Raw genomic sequence first — 22,761 nt, forward strand, 5'->3', positions numbered from 1 at the left:
TTTTTTTTTTTCTCTTGGCTGTCCATGGAGTATTCAGGACTCTTTTCCAATATCACAACTTAAAAAGATAAATTATTACTCTAATTCTAGTACCGAAAAGCAAAGATGTCAGTCTGGAGACTAAGGTGTGCCTGATACATGCCATGGTCTTTGTAATTACTTGCTATGCATCAGAGAGCTGGACAATGACTAGGGATGATAGAGGGGGAAACTGATGTGAGCTGTGGTGTTGGAGAAGAGTATTGAATATACCATGAACTGCTAAGAGAACAAACAAGTTCATCCTGGAGAGGGTGAAGCTAGGCTGCTCCTTGGAGGCAAGGATTCTGAAGCTTCATCTTTGGACATGTTGCAAGGTGAGATCAGTCCTTGAAAAGGGACGTCATGCTTGGGAGGGTGGAGGAACAGTGCAAGAGATGAAGACCCTCAATTAAATGGATTGATTCAGTGACTGGGGTAATGGAGACAGGTGTGTTGGAGACAGTAAGATTGGCACAGGATAAAGCAGGGTTTAGGGCTGTTGTACGTAAGGTCTCTATGAGTTGCAGGCAACTCGACAGCACGTAACAACAACAACAACAACAACAACAACAACAACGCTAAATCCACTGCACTTCACAAGATCCTCCAGGCCAGCCACATACTGAACCCATCACTCACTTTAGAAGTTGGTTTCTTGCATCTTGGTGGTATTCATGTAAGGGAAGTTTTGGTTTGTTGGTTTCTGTCTGGTTGTGTCATTGGTTTTTTCTCTTCACAGGCAGGTATCAGCTGGCTGGATTTTTGCCCATTTTAGCCAGCAAGGACCCAAGGGCTGAGGGTCTACTGGGTTCATTGTAGTCAACAACATTTATCAATTTATTAAATTTAGTAATGTTAGCATTGACATTAGTTAAGTGGTACAGCACTTTGACTATTTGCTGTACTGAATGACTTGGAGTTGTTGTGATGCTGAACACTGTGTCATAGTTTTGTCAAGTTTTGGAGGAGCTTTCAGATTGATTCAAGTTTGGAAGCAGGAGTGGAATCCTCTTCCTAAACCAGATGCCTCTGGAAACCCTATCAACTCTATCAATAGAAAGAAATTATGTTAATTACTGAACAGAGTTTCGGTCTTTTGTTCATGTCTCCTCTACTTTGTACATCACTCTTTGCCAGTTTGCTGTACTGAGGCAATCTGGGTTTGCTGTGATGCTGAACCATGTGCCATTCGGGTATAAAATACAATCATGGTTTTCCAATGTGGACAGTGTTTGGTGGAGCTCCCAGTTGTAAAACAGGTTTGGAAGCAGTAGTGGCATCCACTTCCTAAACCACATTCCCATGAAAACTCTATGGACTTGGAGAAATGATGATAGTTATGAAAAGGCATTAGGTCTTTTGTTCATGGAATAACTATGAGTCATGCTTGACTCAACGGCAATTAACAACAGCAACAGCAACACTAAATAGATTCATTGAGCAGTGGAATATAGTTTATTTCCATTTTCTTTCTTTGTTCCTTTATTTCCCAATATTAATTATGAGAGTATATGAAATTTTTAACTTTTAAAGTTCTTTTAAGTGATTAAAAAAGACAAATAGGGCATAGTTTAATGAATGTATTTATTTCCCTCTAACCAAAGATCATTTCATGTACCAAAAAAAGTGTTTGGTGTGTCTTCCACTAATATTATCAGACTATAATTAAAATGTGCATACCTGTGGTATAAAAGTAATTAATTGAATAATAAAGTTTATTCTTTAACTAATTTAATAAAAATTTACTATCTGTTGAAGGAAGCTCAGGTGGCCTAGAGATAACTAGGCTGCTGTGCAGGCACGTCAACTCCACCAGTTGCCTGGTGGGAGAAGGATGAGCAATCTCCTGTGTGATTTACAGATGGCCAGCAGTTTAGCTATGACAATACATAGCAACAACAACAACAACAACAACAACAAATAATAATCAGATAGTTTGCTATCAAGTAACTTAAGAAGCCACTTGACAGGGGGTGAAGGGGGAATCCCCAAAGAGAAAACAAAGATTGAGATAGTTAACAGTTTTAGTTTACTTGGCTTCACAGTCAAAACTCTTGGTAACAGCAGCCAGGAAATCGGGAGACGTATTGCATTGGGAAAGTCAGCTGTGAGGGACCTCTCAAGAGTACTGAAGAGCAATGACATAAGGCTGGAGACTAAGGTGCACCCGATCCGAGCTATAGTCTTTGCAATTACGTGCTATGCATCAGAGAGTTGGACATGTGAATAAAGATGTTAGAACGAGAATTGATGCCTTTGAGCTGTGGTGCTGGAGAAGAGTGTTGAATGTACCCTGGACTGCTAGGAGAACAAGCAGGTTTGTCTTGGAGAGGGTGAAGCCAGAATGCTCCTTGGAGTAAAGGATTCTGAAGCTTCGTCTGACATATTTTGGGCATGTTGCAAGGAGGGACTGGTCCTTGGAGAGGGACATCATGTTTGGGAGAGTGGAGGGATGGCACAGGAGAGGAAGACCCTTGATGTGATGGATCAATTCTGTGAGTGGAGTGGTGAGAATGAGTGTGCCTGAGATGGCGAGGTTGGCACAGGATAGAACGTTGTTTAGGGCTCTTGTACATAGGGTCGCTATACGTCGCAAGTGACTTGATGGTACATAACAACAACAACAATTGTTGCGCTGGTTGATGATATTGTGTTGGTGGATGATACTGAGCCTCTCAATAGTCTCTTCCTATAGATGTAGTTTATTTTATTCCCATGTATTCTATTAGCAAGTTTCACTTGTACAATAACCATTTCTGTTGTTGAAAAAATGCATTTTGAATGAATAGGTGGTTGTTCTTGAAAAATTCTATTATGTAATTTCTGGTGGTTCTGTTACTAATGGCGTGCTTTCCAACTACCAATCTTTCTTCTTTGTTTTCAATTTTCACATTGTAACCCTTAGTAATTGTCACTGCATCTTGATTGCAGATTTGGATAATTTCAGATTTCAGAAGTTGGTAAAAATCTTTAATTTCTTAATCTTTGACAGTATTAACTAGAATGTAAATTTGAATAATAATAGTATTAACAGGTCTTCATTGTATGCATATAGATATTATCCTATCACAAAAAGCATTGTCATTCAGCATAGATCTGGAAATATTCTTTTTGAAATGCTACACCATTCCTCTCCGATCTATAATTTCTAACATAGTAAAACAATGTGGTCTAATTAATAATGATCATACCAGTCAATTTCAGCTCACTAATGTCCATCTTCATACATTCCATCCATTTGTGACAACTTCCAGTTTTCCTGGAATTGTGTTTTGTACATTTCACATTTTGATAACTATGGGATTTTTGCAGGTATTCTCATTCTAAATTGTGCCACATTAGCAAAGGAAATTGTTAAGTGCTTTACGTCATGAACATCATGGAGATCAACTCTACATTACGGAGGTATCTTTTCCTCTGTTGTATACTGAATTCTTTCAAATCCCAGAGGCTCAACTTCTGGCATGGTATCAGGCAATGTTCCACGGTTACTCATAATGTTCTCACTGGCCAGCTTGAGATCACCAGGTACTCTTCCCCACCTGTCTGAGAGCTCTTATTGAACTTGTCCACCGTGAGTATCAGGCTTAAAATATCAGTAGCATAGTTTCCAAAATAACAACAGTACACAAGACAACTACAGCATGATAAACTTATAGATACAGATAACACAGCAACTAATTTGGATGTTGAAATTTAAGTAAAAACTTAAACAACAGCATTTAATTTCTGTCAGTTGAGAATCAATTTTATTGTCCAGAAGCAGTTCTTAGATTCTTGAATTTCTTAATAGATGATTCACGACATGGTTGTTTACTTCTTCAGGACCTCTTAGAGAGCATCTCTTTGGCTTTAAATCTTTCTCTTAAGGTATAACTTGTGCTTTCTTTTAAAAGCTTTATCTGATTAAGTAAGGCCCACTCATGAAAATCTCCTTTTTGACTGACTCCAAGTCCATTTATTAGAGACCTTATTAGAAACTTCTCCAGAAATTCTTCACTTGAGCCATCATATTCATAGAGTCCACCCACAATTGAACGAAGTGGATTATAATTTAACACAAGATAGGAATCTTGGAGTTCACCTACGTATCTTTTATTGCAAGCAAGGATGTGGGAACATGTAGTTTAATCATTCTAAAAGAGGACTAAAGTTGTTATAGCTAAAACCCAGATTTTGAGGTAGTATAATGGCTGAGAACCATTATTATTTTACTTTTCCACATAAGAATATTGAGAATAGAGTTTTTTATTTCAAATCTGTTATTGTTTTACCAAAAATCCTAAACTCATAGACTGATTTTTCACATTACACTTTTCAACTACATATGTTATCAATGCTCTGTGTTTAATATGCCACTGCTTAGAAAGTACTTCAAGAAGATTTTGCTAGAAAAATATATTCCTATACATTTAAGTAGTTATCAAAATGAGGCATTAAATATTTAATTACGTAAAAACATATCAAACTTATTTTTTTTGTGAAAAGGCAGTTTGCAAAAAATACACATATTATAATTTTGTTTTTATTACTACTTAACATTAAGTAGGAAGGAAGGGAGTAAGAAATGAATAGAGATAGTAGAGAGGAAGGGAGAGACTGACAGAGGAAAAAAGACAAATTACTAAAAGCTACTGTGTATTTCTTTTTCTTACCTTTATTTAAAATTATTTCTCTATAAAAATTAGTTTAATAATTAAAAATTTACTTAATAACTGAAGAACTTACATCTTAGCCCCTTCTGTGAGAGAAAAAAATGTCTATCTTTTCCTTTAACATGACTATCTTGGCTTCCTGAGCTACATATATTTTACATGCTACTTTCGTATAGCATTTTGTATTTGAAAATGAAGATTAAAATATATTATGATTTTTGTTGTTGTTAATTGGAGATCTGGAGTGAAGGCAATAAAATTAATTTCCGTGAATACAAGTGATAGGATTCACTAAGGGAGGGATAATTAAATGCACAAGAAACTTAATTTACACCAAAACCTATTTTAATTTAGAAAAAAAAACTTCTGAGATCCAGAAATGGGCACATCCTGGCCAATATCTTTATTACAGCCAGTGAGATCTTGAGCAGAGGACAGATAAGCTGTGCCTTCATTCTTGACTATAAGGACTGGGAGAGTATAAATACATTTGTACATTTGTGTTGTTTCACATCACTAAATTGATGGTACTATGCAGCATATTCAATGGATATAAATGTTGCTAGTACTATATCACAGGTAAAAAGGAAGACTACATTAGAATGGAAGGCTATTATTTTGTTCTTTGATGAAACAAAAAGTAGTTGATTTTAGATGCTGTTAATTTGGCGCAACTCACAGTGACTCCAAATACAACAGAGTAAAACATTGTCTGGTTCTGCACCATCATTACACAATTGTTACAGCCTATTCTTAAGCCATGCTGTCACTCTATCTTGTTTAGGATCTTCTTCTTTTTCAGGGACCCTCTCCTTTACCAAGCATGATGCTCTTTTACTGGGACTGGCCCCTCCTGGTAACATGTTCAAAGTATATGAGATAAAGTCTTACAATCCTCACTTCTACTGGGAATTCTGGCTGTACTTCTCTCAGATGTATTTGTTATTTTGGCAGTCCATGATATATTTATCATTCATTGCTCACATCATAATTCATACACAGCCTTTCCTCATTCTTTCTTATCCATTGGCCAGTTTTTGCACACACATGTGTCGCCTGGGTCAGGTACACCTTTGTACCCAAAATAACCCTGTTTTGAACCCTTATAGATATTTTGCAGCAGACTTGCCTACTGTAATGTGTCATTTGATGTCTTGACTTCTGCTTCCATGGGCATTGAGTATTTGTCCAAGTAAAATTAAATATTTGACAACTCTGCAGCTTCTCTGTTGATTGTGATGATCATGATGATGGCTATTTATCCAGTTGTGAAGATTTTTTTTCTCTTATCTTGAGATAGAATTCATAGTGAAGGCTGTAGCTTTTGTTTTTCCTCAATAAGTGCACTTTCAGCAATAAAAATTTCCCCTGGTTGTACAAAAATTTATGCCATATGCATATGACATACAGATACCTAGTTTTGGTAAATATTACCAAGTCTCTTTACAAAGATTTTGTCTGTTTAATTTCTTCACTCAACAGAATGGAAACAAGGACCTTCCTCTGGAGCCAATGGAGAAAGTCTTCCCCTCGGGCAGTACTTTGAATTTTAACTTTCATTCCCCCAAAATATGAATAAGTGAATTTGTTTGTCGAAACCATATATGTGTGGTATTTCTGTTGCAGGAGCACAGACAACCACGACATTTATCGAGACATAAAGAGAACTACTGGTTTCCTGGGACTGGGGTTAGGAAAGGAGAGGGACTGCAAAGGCACACAAGGGATCTTTGGATGACAGAAATGTTCTAAAGTTGGTTTTGAGCAATGGTTACAAAGCCCTGCATATTCACTAACACACTTCGAATTTTGTAGTTAAGTTACTGTTTTTACGGTATGTAACTTCGGCTTAGTAAATCTGTGTTTAAAGAAGAATCAGCCAGGAGTTGGATAATCATTACAGTGTCAAGTAAAGGAATTAAACAGATAAAAAACCGTTGTGGAGGGATTTGGTGATATTTACCAAGACTATGTGTCTACAGGCATTTGTAGCTTAATACCCATGATGCAGTCTGAAAGAGGATGTGTTTTGGACTTTGTGCAAAGAACATATTAAAATCATACAGGAACCAACTTCTGGCCATCCTCATCCTTGCTACTTGTTGCTGGAGCTGGTGGCAGAGGCAGAGTCTGGAGGCTCAGGTGCTGGTAGCGGTTATGAATATGAAGGTGACAGTGGGATCAGAGTGAGAGGAAGCAGGTGAGGAGGGATCAGAACATGCCTAACCCCACCCACTATTTCTTCTGCCTAAGTAGCAAGATTAGCTGTAGCCTGGAAGCCCATCCACCTCCCAGAAGCATTTATGGTCAGATACTGTCAGACTGGACATTAATCAATACATCACTTAGTTCCTAAAATTATCAGAGGATTATATAGTTCTAACTACTAAACAAAAGGTAAACAGCTTCAATGATTCTGACCCATATTAACCCTATAAGAAAGAATAGAACTGCCTCATAAGTTTCTAAGACTATAATCTTTAAGGAACTAGAATGCTACATCTTTCTTCTCTGGAGTGCCCTGTGGGTTCAAACCACTGGTTCTTTTTGGGTTTGGTTGGTTGTGGTTTTTTTGGTTAGCAGTGTAACTCTTAACCGTGGCACCAACAGAGTTCCTTCACATATACTCATACAAAGGTTCAAAAACAGATGAACTGGGATCTTCCTAGAAATGTGAAAGACATTAAGTATCCCAAATATCTATTAAGAGGGTCAAGCTCTTGTTATTTGCCATTGAGTTGGAACCACCCTAAAGCTGATGCTCCGGTGGGTTTTCAGAGGCAGTAAATCCTATGAGGAGATTGTCCTCCTGCTCCCATGAAGCAGCTGGTGAGTTTAAGCACGCCTTCAGCATTGAAGCACAGCTTCTTACTGCTAGGCCACTTGAACTCCCTAGGGTGATTGTAATAGTTACATAAATTATGATATAGCAGTAAAATTAAATACTAGGCAGATTTTTTTAGAAGGGTAAGTTGATCTTTGTCTTCTTGATTTTTATTTTCTTTATCTCATGTACTGTTAAGTTGGAGTCAACTCATAGCTGACCCTCAAGCTGATTTTCAGAGGCATAAATCACACAGGAGGTGATTGCCTCCCTTTCCCTATGGAGCAACTAGTGGATTTGAACCCTGTGACTTTGGGATGGTAATGCCACTCCTTACCACCAGGCCACCACATATTAAATGATAAACAAAAGTAAAATTATGTAACCTATTATATGACCAGGTATTAAGGAAGTATGCAATGCAGGATGTTGTTGTTGTTACATGCCATCAAGTCGCCTGAGACTCATAGCAGCCCTATGAAGTCTGTATCATTGACTCCAACACACTTAGCCCCATTGCCCTCATCTCTGTATCAGTCCATCTCATCCAGGGTCCTCCTCTCCCACGCTGTCACTCCACCCCTCTGAGCATGATGTCCTTCTAACAAGGATTGGTCCCTCCTGGCCATATGCCTAAAGTGTGTGAGATGGAGTTTCAAAATCCTAGCCACTAAAAAGAAACTTGGTTTCACCTTCTCCAAGATAATGTAGAATAAGAAATTTAAATTTAAAGGGACATTATTAAGGATTCCATGTGATCACATATATGAAAAGTTCTTATCTGTATAAAATATATGTGTTTGTACAAGCACAAACAATGCCTGGAAGTAAATACAGACACATTTCAGAGATATTGTGAGTTTGGTTCCAGATCACCAAAAGAAAGTATATATCACAAGTCACATAAGTTTTTGGTTTATCATTACATAAGAAAGTTATGTTTACACTATTGTAGTCTATTAAATATGCAATATAATTATGAAAAAGTTTGAAATAATTTAAGTATTCACCAAATTGTGTCAGAGAAACAAAGCAAGCACATGTTATTGGAAGAATGGCACCAATACATTTGCCACAAGCTTTCAAATGATAAAAAATATATTATCTGGGATTTGCAATAAGGCAAAGCAGAAGAAAATGAGAGACACCTGTAAACAAATATTGTGTCTAAAGAATAGGACTCAAAGAGAAAATACAGAAAAAAAGAATGTTTATAACAGCAAAACTGACAATAGCAAGAAAATGGAAACAGCCTAAATGTCCATCAACAAACAAATGGATTGAGAAATTGTGTTACAATTATATGATGGAATACTACGCAGCACTCAGGAGCAACAATTTTGAAAAACACTGTATAATGTGAGAGAGGCTAGAGACCATTATGTTACATGAACTTTCTCAGTCTCATAAGGACAAATAATGCATAAGACCATTACTGTAAAAATAGAAGAATAACTAGTAAGATGTGGATAAAAGTCCATAGTAACAAGGGGAGGAATCAGGCGGGCTGGCAGTGAAGGAGGGAAATGACAGGGTCACAAAGTTTGGCACAGGGAACAGGTGAAGAAATTAGGAAAGATCCAGGTGGCACCTAAAAAGATGAGGTGATAGTGGGCATCTATCAATGGTGATTGGTTTTGTAAAACACAGTGTACTAAGTATGGGAATGATCGTATGAAACAATATGAATGAAGAAAAGTGTGCAACACTATATGAATGAATCATTTCAAAGTATGCTGATTTTGTATGGAAATCAATACACATTTTAAAAATATTTTTTCAAAAAGACAATAGACATTTACTTTGAATATATATATTTTCACTATCTCAATTTTTCACAAGTAATATTACTATAAAAATGAAAATAATTAACAAAAAGTAGAGTAGAATTGTCTAATAAGCCTGAGTTTCTAAGGCAATAATATTTGCTGAAGCAGACTGTTCATCTTTCTCCTGTAGAGTACCTGGGAGTTCCAAATGACCAACATTTGGGTTAACAGCTAAGTGAATACCTAAGTGTGGCACACCAGGGTGCCTAATATGACAAAAGAGGAACGAACCCCTGATGGATTAGAGGTAAGTATTTGTGCTGCTAACACACAGGCACACAGTTTCAAATCCACCAGCTGCTTTGCTAGAGAAAAATGGACAATCTCGTCCGGTGTGATTTACAGCCTCTGAATACCCTCTGAAGGGTCAGCTACAGGCTGGTTCTAGCTCGACATTACATAACAACACACGATTGTTAATTTTTTATTTTGTGAAAGGGTATCAGTGGTCTTTATGATTGTTGCAGATGGAGAAAGACTAGTTTCTAAAAGTTCCTGCATACAGTATATTACATTACATGGAATGTATAAAGGGCCCATTATCAGACTGTCTAATAATAACAGTCTGATAATTGCCCTTTGAGAAACCATTGGCAGTTTCCCACATATTATATATGATGATTTGTTCAGTATTATACTACTTTTGTCTGATGGGAAAATATAAGAATAATGTCTTCACTACACTCTAAATGCATAATAGCAAGGTAGCAATAATAGGAAAAGCACCCAGGACAGAGCAGACACTCAATACTTAATAGGTGCTAATTTTACTAAAGGAGATTGCCACTATGGCTCTTCTAGTAGTAATAGCAACTACTATGTGTTGAGAGCTCTGGTGGCATAAAGACAAGGAGCTGTGTTGCTGTCCCAAAAGCATGTGGTTCAAATCCGCTAGAGGCTTTGTGGGGGTGGGGAGGAATGGACAATCTCTGACTGTGACATTAAAGTGCCACTGAGAATCTGCTAGAAGGTCAGTGTTCTGACTTGACAGTACACAACGACAACTATGCGCTGAGTGTATATTCCGTCCTGGGTATGTGACACATATGCACACATTATCACTAATCTTCACATTGACTGGAAAAAACAGGGATTAGTGTCCTCTTTTCCTTATATGAGGAAATGGATTTAGAAAATTAAACTCCTAGCAAAAAAAAAATGATGCACAAAAGCAAGTTCTTACAGAATTTAAGCTCCTTATTGTCCATTGGTATTTTCCCATCAAGTCTTACAGTAAAACAGAACACAGAGAGAGCTTCTTTCATGATTTGAATAGTCAAGTATTAGTACACCAAGGTTCAAATTCTTACCTGTTCTTCTACTTCTTGAAGACTATCAACATCTGTCCCATTTCTTTCCAATTTTCCACAGGTACCACTAAGAGATGAGCTGCTACCACTTATGCTGCCTTCTGGGGTGCCTGTGACACTGTCACCAGCGGGCCGTGAAGACACAAAGAGGCTGATGTTATCAAAATCATCATCACAAAACCTGTTTTCAGCATCCACCTTCTGCACTTTGGCTGGATTATAAGGTTTTAGGAAGGAGGAATACACATATCCTTTTACAACTGGAAAGGAAATAAAAAGAAAGAATCAAAGTTATGAGTTTAGTCTTGCTTAGCAAGGCATACAGAGATCCCCAGAAAAATCTCAACTTGAAGAAAAGTAGCTCTGTGCATGTCTTGCAATTAAACTTACTTCCTGTGTCAACAAGCCACCTGCTTGTACTCCCCAGCGGATCTTTCTGTTCCATCACAGCCACCAGCTCCCCTTCCAGAAGATTGATGTCATGTTCCTGGGTAGCATTGCACTTGCGCTTAGCTTGATATAATTCCTCTGCACTGTATGTGGATAGAAGCCTGGAGCGGTGACTATCAGTTTGACGTGGAGTTCCTGGCTGGGAGAAGTAAAGAGAAATTTCAGTGTAGATAGATGTATAGTAAACTCCACACTGAGGTAGCTGATACTGTGCTCTGGAGATTTTGTAAACATAGTAGTCATGCATTAATTTGCAGTTATTTCAAGTTTAAGATGCACAGATCAAGTTAGGATTCTCAAAGACTCAGCTGAGCTATTCAGTGAAAATTCTGTAGTTGGCACAAGGGGGCAGTGTTGCAGAGAAAAAAAGAACGTTCAACTGAGAATTAAAGGGCGTAGGTTCTGTTGAACAACTTTTCAAACTCTTTGCTATATAAAAGATAATTCCTTACATATGAATCACCTCACAAACATAGTTTAATTAAGTAAATTGCATATGTGCTTATTTTTTCCCCGAGAAGTATTATCAGTAAGTTAGGTAGATGTCTAGAAGTTTGTACTCCATCCTAGTTCTGCTATTAAGTGACTTTGAGAAAAATCACTTGTTTTCTGAAGTGAAGGATATTTTATCTAGAAAAATAAAACAATTCAATCGTGAGATCTTTCTATACAATTTTTTCGTTCATTTACCAGTTTATGTACTGAATACTTATGATCTTGAGCTCTATCATGTACAAAATGGATAAATATCCATAATGTTGTGGAGGATACAAACGAAAGAAAGACAAAATATTGTAATGATATGGAGGATACAAAGGGAATAAAGAGATAAAAACGTTATATAATTGGTAGACAAACTGAATAAGTTAGAATGGACTGACTGATAGGAAATAATCCACCCCTGTGACTTAGGCAAGGGGAGAAGTGATACATATTATTGTTATTAATGATGCAAAACTCACTGAGATGTGCACAGGTTTCTTCTTTTCAAAACTCAGTTTCCTCTCAATAAATGTGGCATTATTGTCCTTCACAAAATTCAGACTTTGAAACTCTTCTAGTACTTGATTCTGAATCTCAGAGATTCTGGAGGCCAACAGTGGTTTCTATAAATAGAAATGATACAATATTGTTCACAGATAATTACTTAATACTGATTATGGTAGAATTGTGATGAGCAGTTAAAGTATAATAGATCTCCACAGTGGAAAATGAGAGTAACTTTAGAGCTTCTAGATAGATGATCTAATTTGTTCTTTCTGGTAGCCCTACTTAAAAATAACAGAAATTGCTCAAGCTAATAACACTATATCGTGGCATGGAGGAGGAACAGTGGAAATGTATCCACATTTACAACATTCCTCTTACCAAAACCATTTATGAAAAATAGGTACTGCATTGGAACATGTATCTCTGGATTGGAAACGATGATATTGTTAATATCCTTAATAGCCTTAAGCTTAAAAGATTATAATGTTCAAAATTATTTGTTATACATTTGCTTAATTTTTTTCCTCTTTTAACAACTGGGATCTAGAAGGAAGAGAAAAGACCAGAGAATGGCCAAAATTATTGGGGCAGCTTTTGCTGCCAGTTTAGGGCTTGTGTCAGGAAAAGGAAGTCTTACTCATATACAATGCCACCCAAAGGTAATAAAGGAGGTCAGAATTGCTTCCACTGTGGGAAGCTGGGCCACTTCAGTAGACAGTGTCACAGACGAGAGCCACAGATAAGCCAGGGAGTAGAGAGGAAGCTCCCAATCACTTGCTTTAAGTGTGGCTCTGAAGGACACCTGGCCAAGGTGGCCACATCAGGTCCTCGTGGCAGACAGGACTGACAGGCCCCAGCTCCCAGCTGGAAACAAAGGAGGACGCTTCAATGATTTAGACCCTCCCAGAAGAGCTGTGGGTGAGCATTAACATTACTGGTAAGTATATTCATTTTCTCCTGGACACAGAGCCTACTAATTGGTCCTAAAAGCCTTCTGAGGTCCCAACTCCTCTCACTATTTCTTAGTTGTTGGAATGGACAGAAAACCTCATAAGCAGTTCCACCTCTACCTTGCATTCGAACTTCCGAGTTTTAAAACAACCCAGTGGTAGATGGAATTTCCTCCAGGACTTTGGAACCATAAATGACATAGCTGAGCCTCTACATCTTGTGGTTCCTAACCTCTACACTATAATAGACAAAGTGCTAGTCTATAGTCCTTTTATTGTAAGAACCACCTTCTCTCTGTAACTAGATTTGTGCCATTATTAGAACCTCTACTCAGAATATTATTTCTTTTTAATTTTTGACTCATGTACTTTTAACTTGTTAGTTAAATGTGTATCTTCTAGGCTGCAACACTTCCATGATACATCTTCAAGGATATGAACATGTACGGCTAAGCACCATTGATAACGGTGAATCTAAATTCCAAAATCAATCTCCATAATAGTCTATGTGTTTCCTACTGCCAAAGGGGCCCTTTAGAGTAGTGAGAGAAGATCTTCACTCTGAAACCTACAGCGTCCCTTTCCAGCAGGAAGTAGCTAAGAGAATACACCATCCCCTTTTCCTTATGAATCAGGGTGAAGTCTCTCTCAGGGAGGAGAGATAGGGAATGGCAAAGGACACACTGACAAAGGAGATTAATCAGAACTGGCTTCGATAAGCACTGTGGCAATTAGACAATTAAAACAGACATGGGGGGGGGAAGAAGAAAGAACTGGGGAGGAGGGTAGAGAAAACAGTGCAACAATGAATGAATGAAAACCCAAAATCTCTGTAAATGTTCACTAAAACTAGTAAAATTTAATAATAATTTTTAAGAAAAAAACACAAAAAAACCTCACAGAAATTATTTTCTTAAGTGTCAAGCCTAAATAAAAATAATAGAAAAGGAAAAATAGTTTGGAAGGACAGCTAAGAAATGGTAGTAAATGCCACTACATATTGTCAAGGGAGTTTACTAAGAAAAGGGAAAGCACTAAAAACTAATGAATACTGGTTAAGAGACTGTGGTGGTTTAAAAATGTCACCAAATTCTTTGGCATGCTTATCTTCAAAAGGTAAACTGGATGTTTATGATTAGGTCCATGAATAGACTTCAGTGAAAATGATGCTGGGTCCAGTGTTTTTCCCATGACCAAGGGTCAACTGGACTGTGGTGTTCCATAGGGTTTTCAACAGCTGAGCTTTAGAAGTACAGTGGCAGGATTTTATCCTTGTCCATCTAGGTCTGGAATCTCTTTCAGACCTTGGAAGTTGAATTTCAAGACTAAGCTAAAAAAGGTCAAGATCATTTTCACAGAAGTCTCAACTTTGGAGCCCCTAGTCTTACTTGGATCCACAATCAATCTATTTGGTACCAGTAGTCAGAGGATCAGAAAACATATTGCTGTGGAGAAGTCTGCACTCAGGAACCTTTCCAAATTATTGAGCAGTGATGATGTCAGTTTGAGGAGCAAGGCATTCCTGATTTGGGCTATGGTCTTTTCAGCCACTTGCTATGCATCTGAGAGTTGGACAATGACTAAGGATGACAGAAGTGTAGTGGTTAGAAAGAGTGCTAAAGATTCCATGGAACACTAAAACACAACCAGATATTTTTTGGGAAGCTGCACCCAGAGTGCTTCTTGGAGGCAAAGATGATGAAGCTTCATCTCACATACTTTGAGTATGTTGCTAGAAGTTATTCCTATAAGAAGAACATCATGCTTGGGAAGGTGAAGGGGCAGTAGGAGAGAAGATCCTCTATCAGGTAAGTTGAAATGGTGACTACAGCAATGGACTAGAGTGTGTCTGAGATTGTGAAGATGGCATGGGATAGGACAGTGTTATGATTGGTTGTTCACAGGGTCCCTATAAATTGTACTCGACTCAACAGCACGTTTCAACAACAACAGTAATTATGACAGAAGTTCATTACAATGTGGTCAATATATTGAAATCATGGGCAGAGGCCACACAGAGAGGAGAGAGAGAAGTTGGCTTGTGAAGATACAGGTCTTTCAACCCTAAACTCTTTGAGTCTTTTCACCGTCATCTATGGGCACTGGTGGTTGAACAATAGAATTCTTGCATTCCAGGCAAAAGATCCAGGTTGGACCATTTTCCATGCACCTTGTGCCAACATGTGTCAGTCAGTGGGAATGTTGCTACGACTAGGTTACTAAAATTGAAAAATGGGCTCCTTAGCACCTAACAACTGCAATAACAACATGATGTTGAAAAAATGTCAAGAGAGTTTCCAAACTAAGATGGACTAGGAAGAAAGACCTGGGAATCTATCCCAAAAACTAGCCTTTGAAAATCCTATGGATTTTGCACCTGGAATCTCATCATTGAGATGATACAGGGCTGGGAAGTATTTTGTTCTGTTATGTGTGAGTTTATCACAAGGACAAGTGCACACAACTGCAGCTAACAACAACATAATCATTCATCAACAACCTTAGATCTAGAGATGAAGTCTTTGAGATGATGACAGGCCCAGAGAACTATATCATAAGAGATTCTACGTAGGAAAGATTGAGCAGAGCATAGGGAACAGAAAACATGAGAGACGAGTAATCATTCAGCAAAGAAAGGTATATGTGAATGTCATCTGTATAATGAAGGTTATTAATGACTCTTCCTCTGTTACTAATGCCATATTCTTCTTCTTTTTTTAATTTTATTATTTTTTTTGTGCATGTACCGTCAAATCAGATCTGACTGGTACAGGAGTAAATTGTCCCCCCTCCGGCAGAGCATCAGGTGGATTCAAACCATGTACCTTTGGGATTGCAGTACAGCTTCTTGCCACTAGGCCACCAGAGCTCCCCACACATTCTTCTTCTTAAAGTCCAACCTCTCAAATGATTTACTCAGCATGCAGAATGAATAAGTGTGGAGAAAGCATACAGACATGACACATGTCTGTCTTGAATTTGAGTCATGCAGTGTTCCTTTGCTCTGTTTGAAAAACAGCTTCTTAGTTTAGGTATAGGTTTCACATGAACAAAATGCATTGAAAGGGAAGAGGGGTGTGTGACTATCTTAAATATATGTATAAAGGGAAGAAATGATGAAGCTGAAGAATAAAAAAGGAAGGACTTACTTGGCATTTTCTAAAGCTGAAAGACCTGAAAACCAAATTTAAACCTCAAGTTGGAATACTGAGAGACAAAATCATGAATGATCAAGGAAACAGCAAAAGAAAATGAAGGGAATAAATAGACTTCATGTACCAAAAGCAAATGGTCAACACAGAAGTATTTCAGGAAGTAGCATATGATAAAAAATCCAGTAGTGATAAGGGAAGAAGTCCAAGCTTCGCTGAAGGTATTAGTAAAAGACTAAGGCGCCGGGAATTGATGAGATGCCCACGGATATGTTCAACTAATTGATGCATCCTTTTATGTGATCACCAATCTATGGCAAGAAATTTGGAAGACAGCTACCTGGCTAACTGACTGGAAGAGATCCATATTTGTTCCTATTCCCAGGAAAAGTAATTCAACAAAATGTGGAAATTATCAAAATTACCGTTAATATCACAGGAAAGCATAATATTGCTCAAGATCATCTAAAAACTGCAAGAACAGTACATTCACAGAGAACTCAGAAGTTCAAGCTGGGTTTAGAAGTGACTGTGGCACCAGCGATATCATTGCTGACATCAGACGGATCTTGACAGAAAGCAGACAATACCAAAAGAATCTTTATTTGTGTTTTATTGACTATACAAAGGCATTATGTGGATCATAACAACCTATGTCTAACACTAAGAAGAATAAGAATTTCTAAACACTTAATTATGCTTAATGAAATCTATCCTAAATCGGGAAGCTGTTGTCTGCAGAGCAAGCGAACACTGTTATGGTTTAAAATCAGGAAAGGAGTGTGTATCATATTTTTCTCAATATCTATTCAATCTGTATGCTGAACAAATCCTTCAAGAAGCTGGACTTTCTGAAGAAGAATGTGGCATCAGGATAGGAGGAAGATTCATCAACAATCTACAATTATGTAGGTAACATAACCTTGCTTAGTGAAAGCAACAAAAACTTGAGGTGCTTGCTGCAGAAGATCAAGGACTACAGTCTTCAGTATGAATTACATCTTAACATCAAGAAACAAAAAAAAAAATATTCACCACTGAGCCAGTAGGAAATACCCAGGTAGATGAAGAAAAGACTGAAATTGCCAACAAATTCATCTTGCTTAGATCCAAAATCAACATCCTTGGTACCAACAATCAGGAGATTATGAGAAATATTACATTGGGAAAATCTGCTGTTGTGAACTTCTCTGATGTCTTAAAATGATGACAGTTTAAAGACTAAGGTGCACCAGGTTCTAGCCATGGTCTTTCCAATCACCTGCTATGCATCTGAGAGCTGAACAATGAATAAAGATGACAAAGAACAAGCAATGCCTTTGAGTTGTGTTGGAGAAGAGTAATGAATTTCCCATGTAAAAACCAAACACATATGTCTTAGACAAAGTGCAAGCAGAGTGTTCCTGGATAGAAGCAAGAATGGCAAAACTTTATCTTAAATAATTTGGATATGTTGTTGTTGTTGTTGTTATGTGCCATCGAGTGGCTTGCGACTCGTAGTGACCCTATGTACAACAGCCCTAAACTCTGCTCTGTTCTGTGCCAATTGCACCGTCTCTGATACACCCATCCCAATTACCCCAGTCACTGAATCAATCCACCTCATAGAGGGCCTTCCCCTCCTGTGCTGTCCCTCCACCATCCCAGGGATGATGTCCCTCTCCAAGGACTGGACCCTCCTTACAACATGTCCAAAGTATTTTAGATGAAGCCTCAGATTCCTTGCCTCCTGGGAGTCGCCCAGTTTAACCCTTTCCAGGACAAATCTGTTTGTTTTCCTAGCAGTCCATGGTACCCTCACTACTCCTCTCCAGCACCACAGCTCAAAGACATCAATTCTCCTTCTATCCTCCTTAGTCACTGTCCAACTCTCTGATGAATATCAAGAGATAGCAAAGACCATGGCCTGTATCAAACACACCTTAGTCTCCAGAGAGACACCGTTGCTCTTCAATACTTTAGAGAGGTCCCTAACAGCATGTTGTTAGGAAGGATTATTCCTTAGAAAGGGACATCATATTAGGAAAGGTGAAGGGTAGGCAAAAAAGAAGACAGCCCTTAACAAGATGGATTGACTCAGTGACTGCAACAATGGGTTCAAGTATATCAGAGATGATGAGGATGGTGCTGGATAAGCCCGGGTTCTGATCTGCTGTTCATTGGGCTACTATGTGTGAGACTTGACACCAATTAACAACAATTGTATATATTTGGATCTTTAGTGATTTAGTGATAAGGATTTGCACTTAGGCACTTAGTCTGAATCCACCAGCTGTTCCATGGGAGAAATATAGGCTATCTCCTTGACACAATTTTCTGCCTCAGATATATCTTCTGGAAGGTCAGCTATGGGTCAGTTCCAACTTGACAGTACATAAAACAACTATAGATGAGAGAGAGGGTAGATAGAACAAGGAAAGAAGAGAATATGTCATGCTTAAAATAGAAGATTAATGAAATAGCAACACAAGAATGTTATTTTAAATCATGAAGGTAAGTACTAAACAATCTTCAGAAAACAGTTGAAAAATAGTTACTACTGAGGGCACATTCTAAAGAACATGAATGTACGATGCTGAAAAAATAAAGTGGATAGATCTGATATCTACTCCAACAACATTGAATATAGTTTTAAAATTTAGGTTCATTGCCATCTATTGATAGCATCTAGTCAAAAAGACTTACATATACTCATAAGACAATCTTGAGAGATTCAGAACACAGCATGAATCAAATAAGTAGATCTTGTGGCCAGTAGCCATGGTTTCCTTTATGAAATGCAAAGCACGCTCAAGACATCTATTGTTGCTGTTAGGAGCTTTCAAGTCAAGTCTGATTCATAGTGAGCTCAAGATCAAGAGCTCTGCACGCTGTCCTATCCTGTATCATGCTAGTACTTTCTGACATACTCGATCCTATTGCTGCAGTCAAGATATCCATAGATGTGGATCGAATCCATCAGCTGCTCTGAGAAAGGATGAGTAATCTCTGCTCATGACATTTACTGCCTCTGAACACCCGCTGGAGGTTCAGCGATGAGTCAGTTCTGACTTGCGGGCACCCAACAACAAAAACAACAACAATGGTAGACATACTGGGAACTCTGGTGGCCTATTGGTAAGAAACTGTGCTGCAATCCCAAAGACATATGGTTCAAACCCACCAGCTGCTCCGTGGGAGGATGGTCCATCTCTTCCCCTGTGACTTACTGCCTCTGAAAACCCTCTAGAGGGTCAGCTATGGGCTGGCTACTTCTTGATGGCACACGGCGGTTACAACAACAGACATATACTACAACTATCCAATAGAGCAAGAACAAATGAAGCTATACATTAGAATAGGGGGAAATTCTCATATTCAGAATTGGTCTAAACTTTCAGAATGTTCACTCTCCTATTAGGCTAACTGTGTGAAATACATTGATTTATGTTGTGTAATTTGACAGATGAGAAGAAACATTATTTTGAAGCAAAATAAAAATCATTTTAACAACTAAAAAACTGCCATAATATCTGAAAATTCATTAAAAAATAACCAATAGTTATGATGGCTAATATGGAATAATATTTATAATGCAGCAGAAATCCTTTTAATAGCTTTAGACATACTAATTGAACCCTTGCAGGAAAAGTTGATGACATAAATACTATTCTATTAACATTTTCCAAGTGAGAAGAAATGAGGTGCAGAGGGATAAGTAATTTCCATGGTAATATAGTAGATTGTAACATCGTCAGGCTGCTTAGCTAAAAGTTGGCTGTTCAAATCCACCAGCACTCTTCAGGGAGAAAGATAGGCCATTTCTTTCACAAAGAGTTGGAGCCTCAGAAGCCTTATAGAACAACATCATGAGTTAGCATCAACTTGATTGTAGTTGGTTTGGAAGATGATAATGGAAGGAGCCTTCGTGGAACAATGTTGAAGCACTCATTGCTCAGTGAAGTTACCAGTTTGAATCCATAGTGCCTCCTTAGGAGAGAGATGTGACAGCTTGATTTTGTAAAAATTACAACCTTGGAAAACCCATAGGCAATTCTACTTTCTTGTGTAAGACAGCTATGAGTTGAAATCAACGTGGCAGTGATGAATTATTGTTGGGTTTAGTGTAGCAATGAGTAAGTATATCTTACTTAAACATGAACAAATGTAATTTTTTATTAAGGGCTTTTTTGGTGCCTTTGTAAAGCTTCAGTTTCAAATCGAAAGATTAGCAGTTTGAAAATTCATCTATGTAGTTTCCTATGGATACAGATATTCCACTTCAAGATCTTTCCTCAACATATACCTACCCAAGAATAAACTGACTCTTAACACAAGAGAGTCTGGCACTATACTGTTGTTGTTGTTAGGTGCCATCAAGTCAACTACAACTAATAGCAACCCCATAAACAGATCTGGACCTTGCCCTATCCTGCACCATCTGCATAATCTCTAAAAAGCTCGAGCCCTTGGTTACAGACCATGTGTCAGTGTGCCTTGTTGGGAGACTTCTCTCTCTCTGACATTGTACTCTTCCAAGCATGATGTTCTTTTCCAAGGACTGGCTCTTCCTCATAACATAACCAAAGTATATGAGACAAAGTTGCAATATACTTGCCTCCAAAAAAGCACCCTGGCTGTATTTACTGTAAGATTTACTTGTTTACTTATTTAGCAATCCATGTAATGTTTGTAATCTTCTCTACTACAACAAATCAAAGCCATCAATTTGTCCTCGGTCATCCTGAGTCATTGTCCAACTTTCAGATGTATAGGAAGTAATTGAAAAGACTATGGCTTGGATCAGGCACTCCTTATCTTTAAACTGACATTCTTGCTCTTTAGCACTTTAGAGAGTGTTGTGACAGCAGATTTTACCAATGTGATATGTCCTTTGATTTCTTTACTGCTGTTACCACTACTATTGATTGAGGATCTAAGGAAGATGAAGTTGTCAACAACTTCAATCTTTTCTTGGTCTATTAGAGCATTGCCTATTGAAGGTTTTTGCTTTATTGATATAAAGATCCAAACTCAAAGCTATAATCCATGATCTTCTGCAGTAAGAACTTCAGGCCCTCTTTGTTTTCAGCAAACAAGGTTGTTCCATCTGCAAAATGTAGGTTGTTGAGTTTTCCTCCAATATTGATGCTATCTGCTTCATATAATACAACTTCTTCAATTATTTGCTCAGCATACAAAGAATACACACCATACTACAAATTGTTCTTTCTGATGCATTATTTGTAATAGAAAAAGTATCCAGTAACAGAAACAAGTTAAGACACAAAAGATGACTCTCAACTCATGACTGTAAAGTTGGAACTGATTTTTAGCTGACCTTCCAACAGATTTCTGAGACTCTAAATTACACAGAAGGAGACTGCCCACCATTCTCCTTGGAACTGCTGATGGATTTGAACCACGAGAGAGATTTGGTTATTGTGTTATCAGTGCAACTTTGTATGGACTAGGCTACCAGAACTCCTTTTTACACCTACTAGGAAGACTATAATGAAAGATACCTAACTAATGTTGGCAAGAATCTGTAAGAAAAAGGAATTTTTTTTATGTATTGCTTTGGGAAATGTAAAATAGTGCAGCCACTGTGTAGAAGAGTCTGATAAGTCTCTCAAAGAATAAAAAGAGTTAAATGACCCAATATTTCTAGATTTAGATGACTCAGTATTCCTAGGGAGCGCTGCTGTCATAATGGCAAGAAGTTGTGCTTCTAGCCTAAAGACATGTGGTTTGAATCCACCAGCTGCTCCATGGCAGAAAGATGGACAATCTCCTCTCATGGGATTTGCTGCCTCTGAAAACTTTCTGGAGGGTCAGCTATGGGTTGGTCTCAAGCAGAGGGTACATAACAACAATAACAACAAATTCATAAGTTTATCCTTAAGAGAAATGAAAACATATATCCATACAAAAACTTGTATGTGAATATTCATAGCAACTTGAAGAGCCAAAAAGTGAAAACAAGTGTTAATCTATCGATGGATAAAATGTCATACAGTGGTTTATTATTCAGAAATAAAGAAATGAAGTGCTAATACATGCTATGACAATACATGTGTTAAAATAAGTATGAATTTTGGAAGTACTGTGATAAGTTGAAGAAATCAGTTACAAATTAACATATATATGTTATATATGTTTCCATATATAAAGCGTTTCCTAAATAGGCAGACTAATAGGACAAAAAGATTGATAGTTGCCTAGGGCTGAGACCTTTGAGGGGGGAGTTGATATTAACTAATATGTATGAAATTTCATTGTGCACTGACGAAATTGTTGTAAAAATTGCTATAACGATTGTACATATAACTCTTTGAATATACTAAAAACCATTGAATCATATACTTAAGTGAAGGAAAAGCATGGTAAACAGATGCAAAAGTAGAGTTAGCAAATGTAAGACACTGGTTATAATCTATTATATAGTAATGCAATTAAAAAAAAAATCAAAGCTAAGCCCGGTGCTATTCAGTCAATTCAGACTCATGCTTACCCCATGTGTTTCAGAACAGAACTCTGATCTCTTAGGGAACCCTGGTAGCTTAGTGGGTGAGGAGTTGTGCTGCCAACCCAAAGGCAG

General features: G+C 37.8%; 1 protein-coding gene across 1 annotated transcript in view; it reads right to left on the reverse strand.

Moving 5' to 3' along the window:
• ARHGEF38 (Rho guanine nucleotide exchange factor (GEF) 38) overlaps positions 1 to 22,761 on the reverse strand; it is a 271,058-nt gene that overhangs the window by 1,105 nt on the left and 247,192 nt on the right. The window contains exons 11-13 of the mRNA XM_006881117.1: positions 12,052 to 12,195; positions 11,030 to 11,228; positions 10,640 to 10,899 (exon numbers count right to left, since the gene is read on the reverse strand). Of these exons, the coding sequence (XP_006881179.1) occupies positions 10,640 to 10,899; positions 11,030 to 11,228; positions 12,052 to 12,195 (603 nt within the window). The remainder of the gene's footprint in view (positions 1 to 10,639; positions 10,900 to 11,029; positions 11,229 to 12,051; positions 12,196 to 22,761) is intronic.

This window comes from Elephantulus edwardii, unplaced genomic scaffold (genome assembly GCF_000299155.1).
Source record: "Elephantulus edwardii isolate Elephantulus edwardi_28Jun2011 unplaced genomic scaffold, EleEdw1.0 scaffold00012, whole genome shotgun sequence".
NCBI lineage: Eukaryota > Metazoa > Chordata > Mammalia > Macroscelidea > Macroscelididae > Elephantulus > Elephantulus edwardii.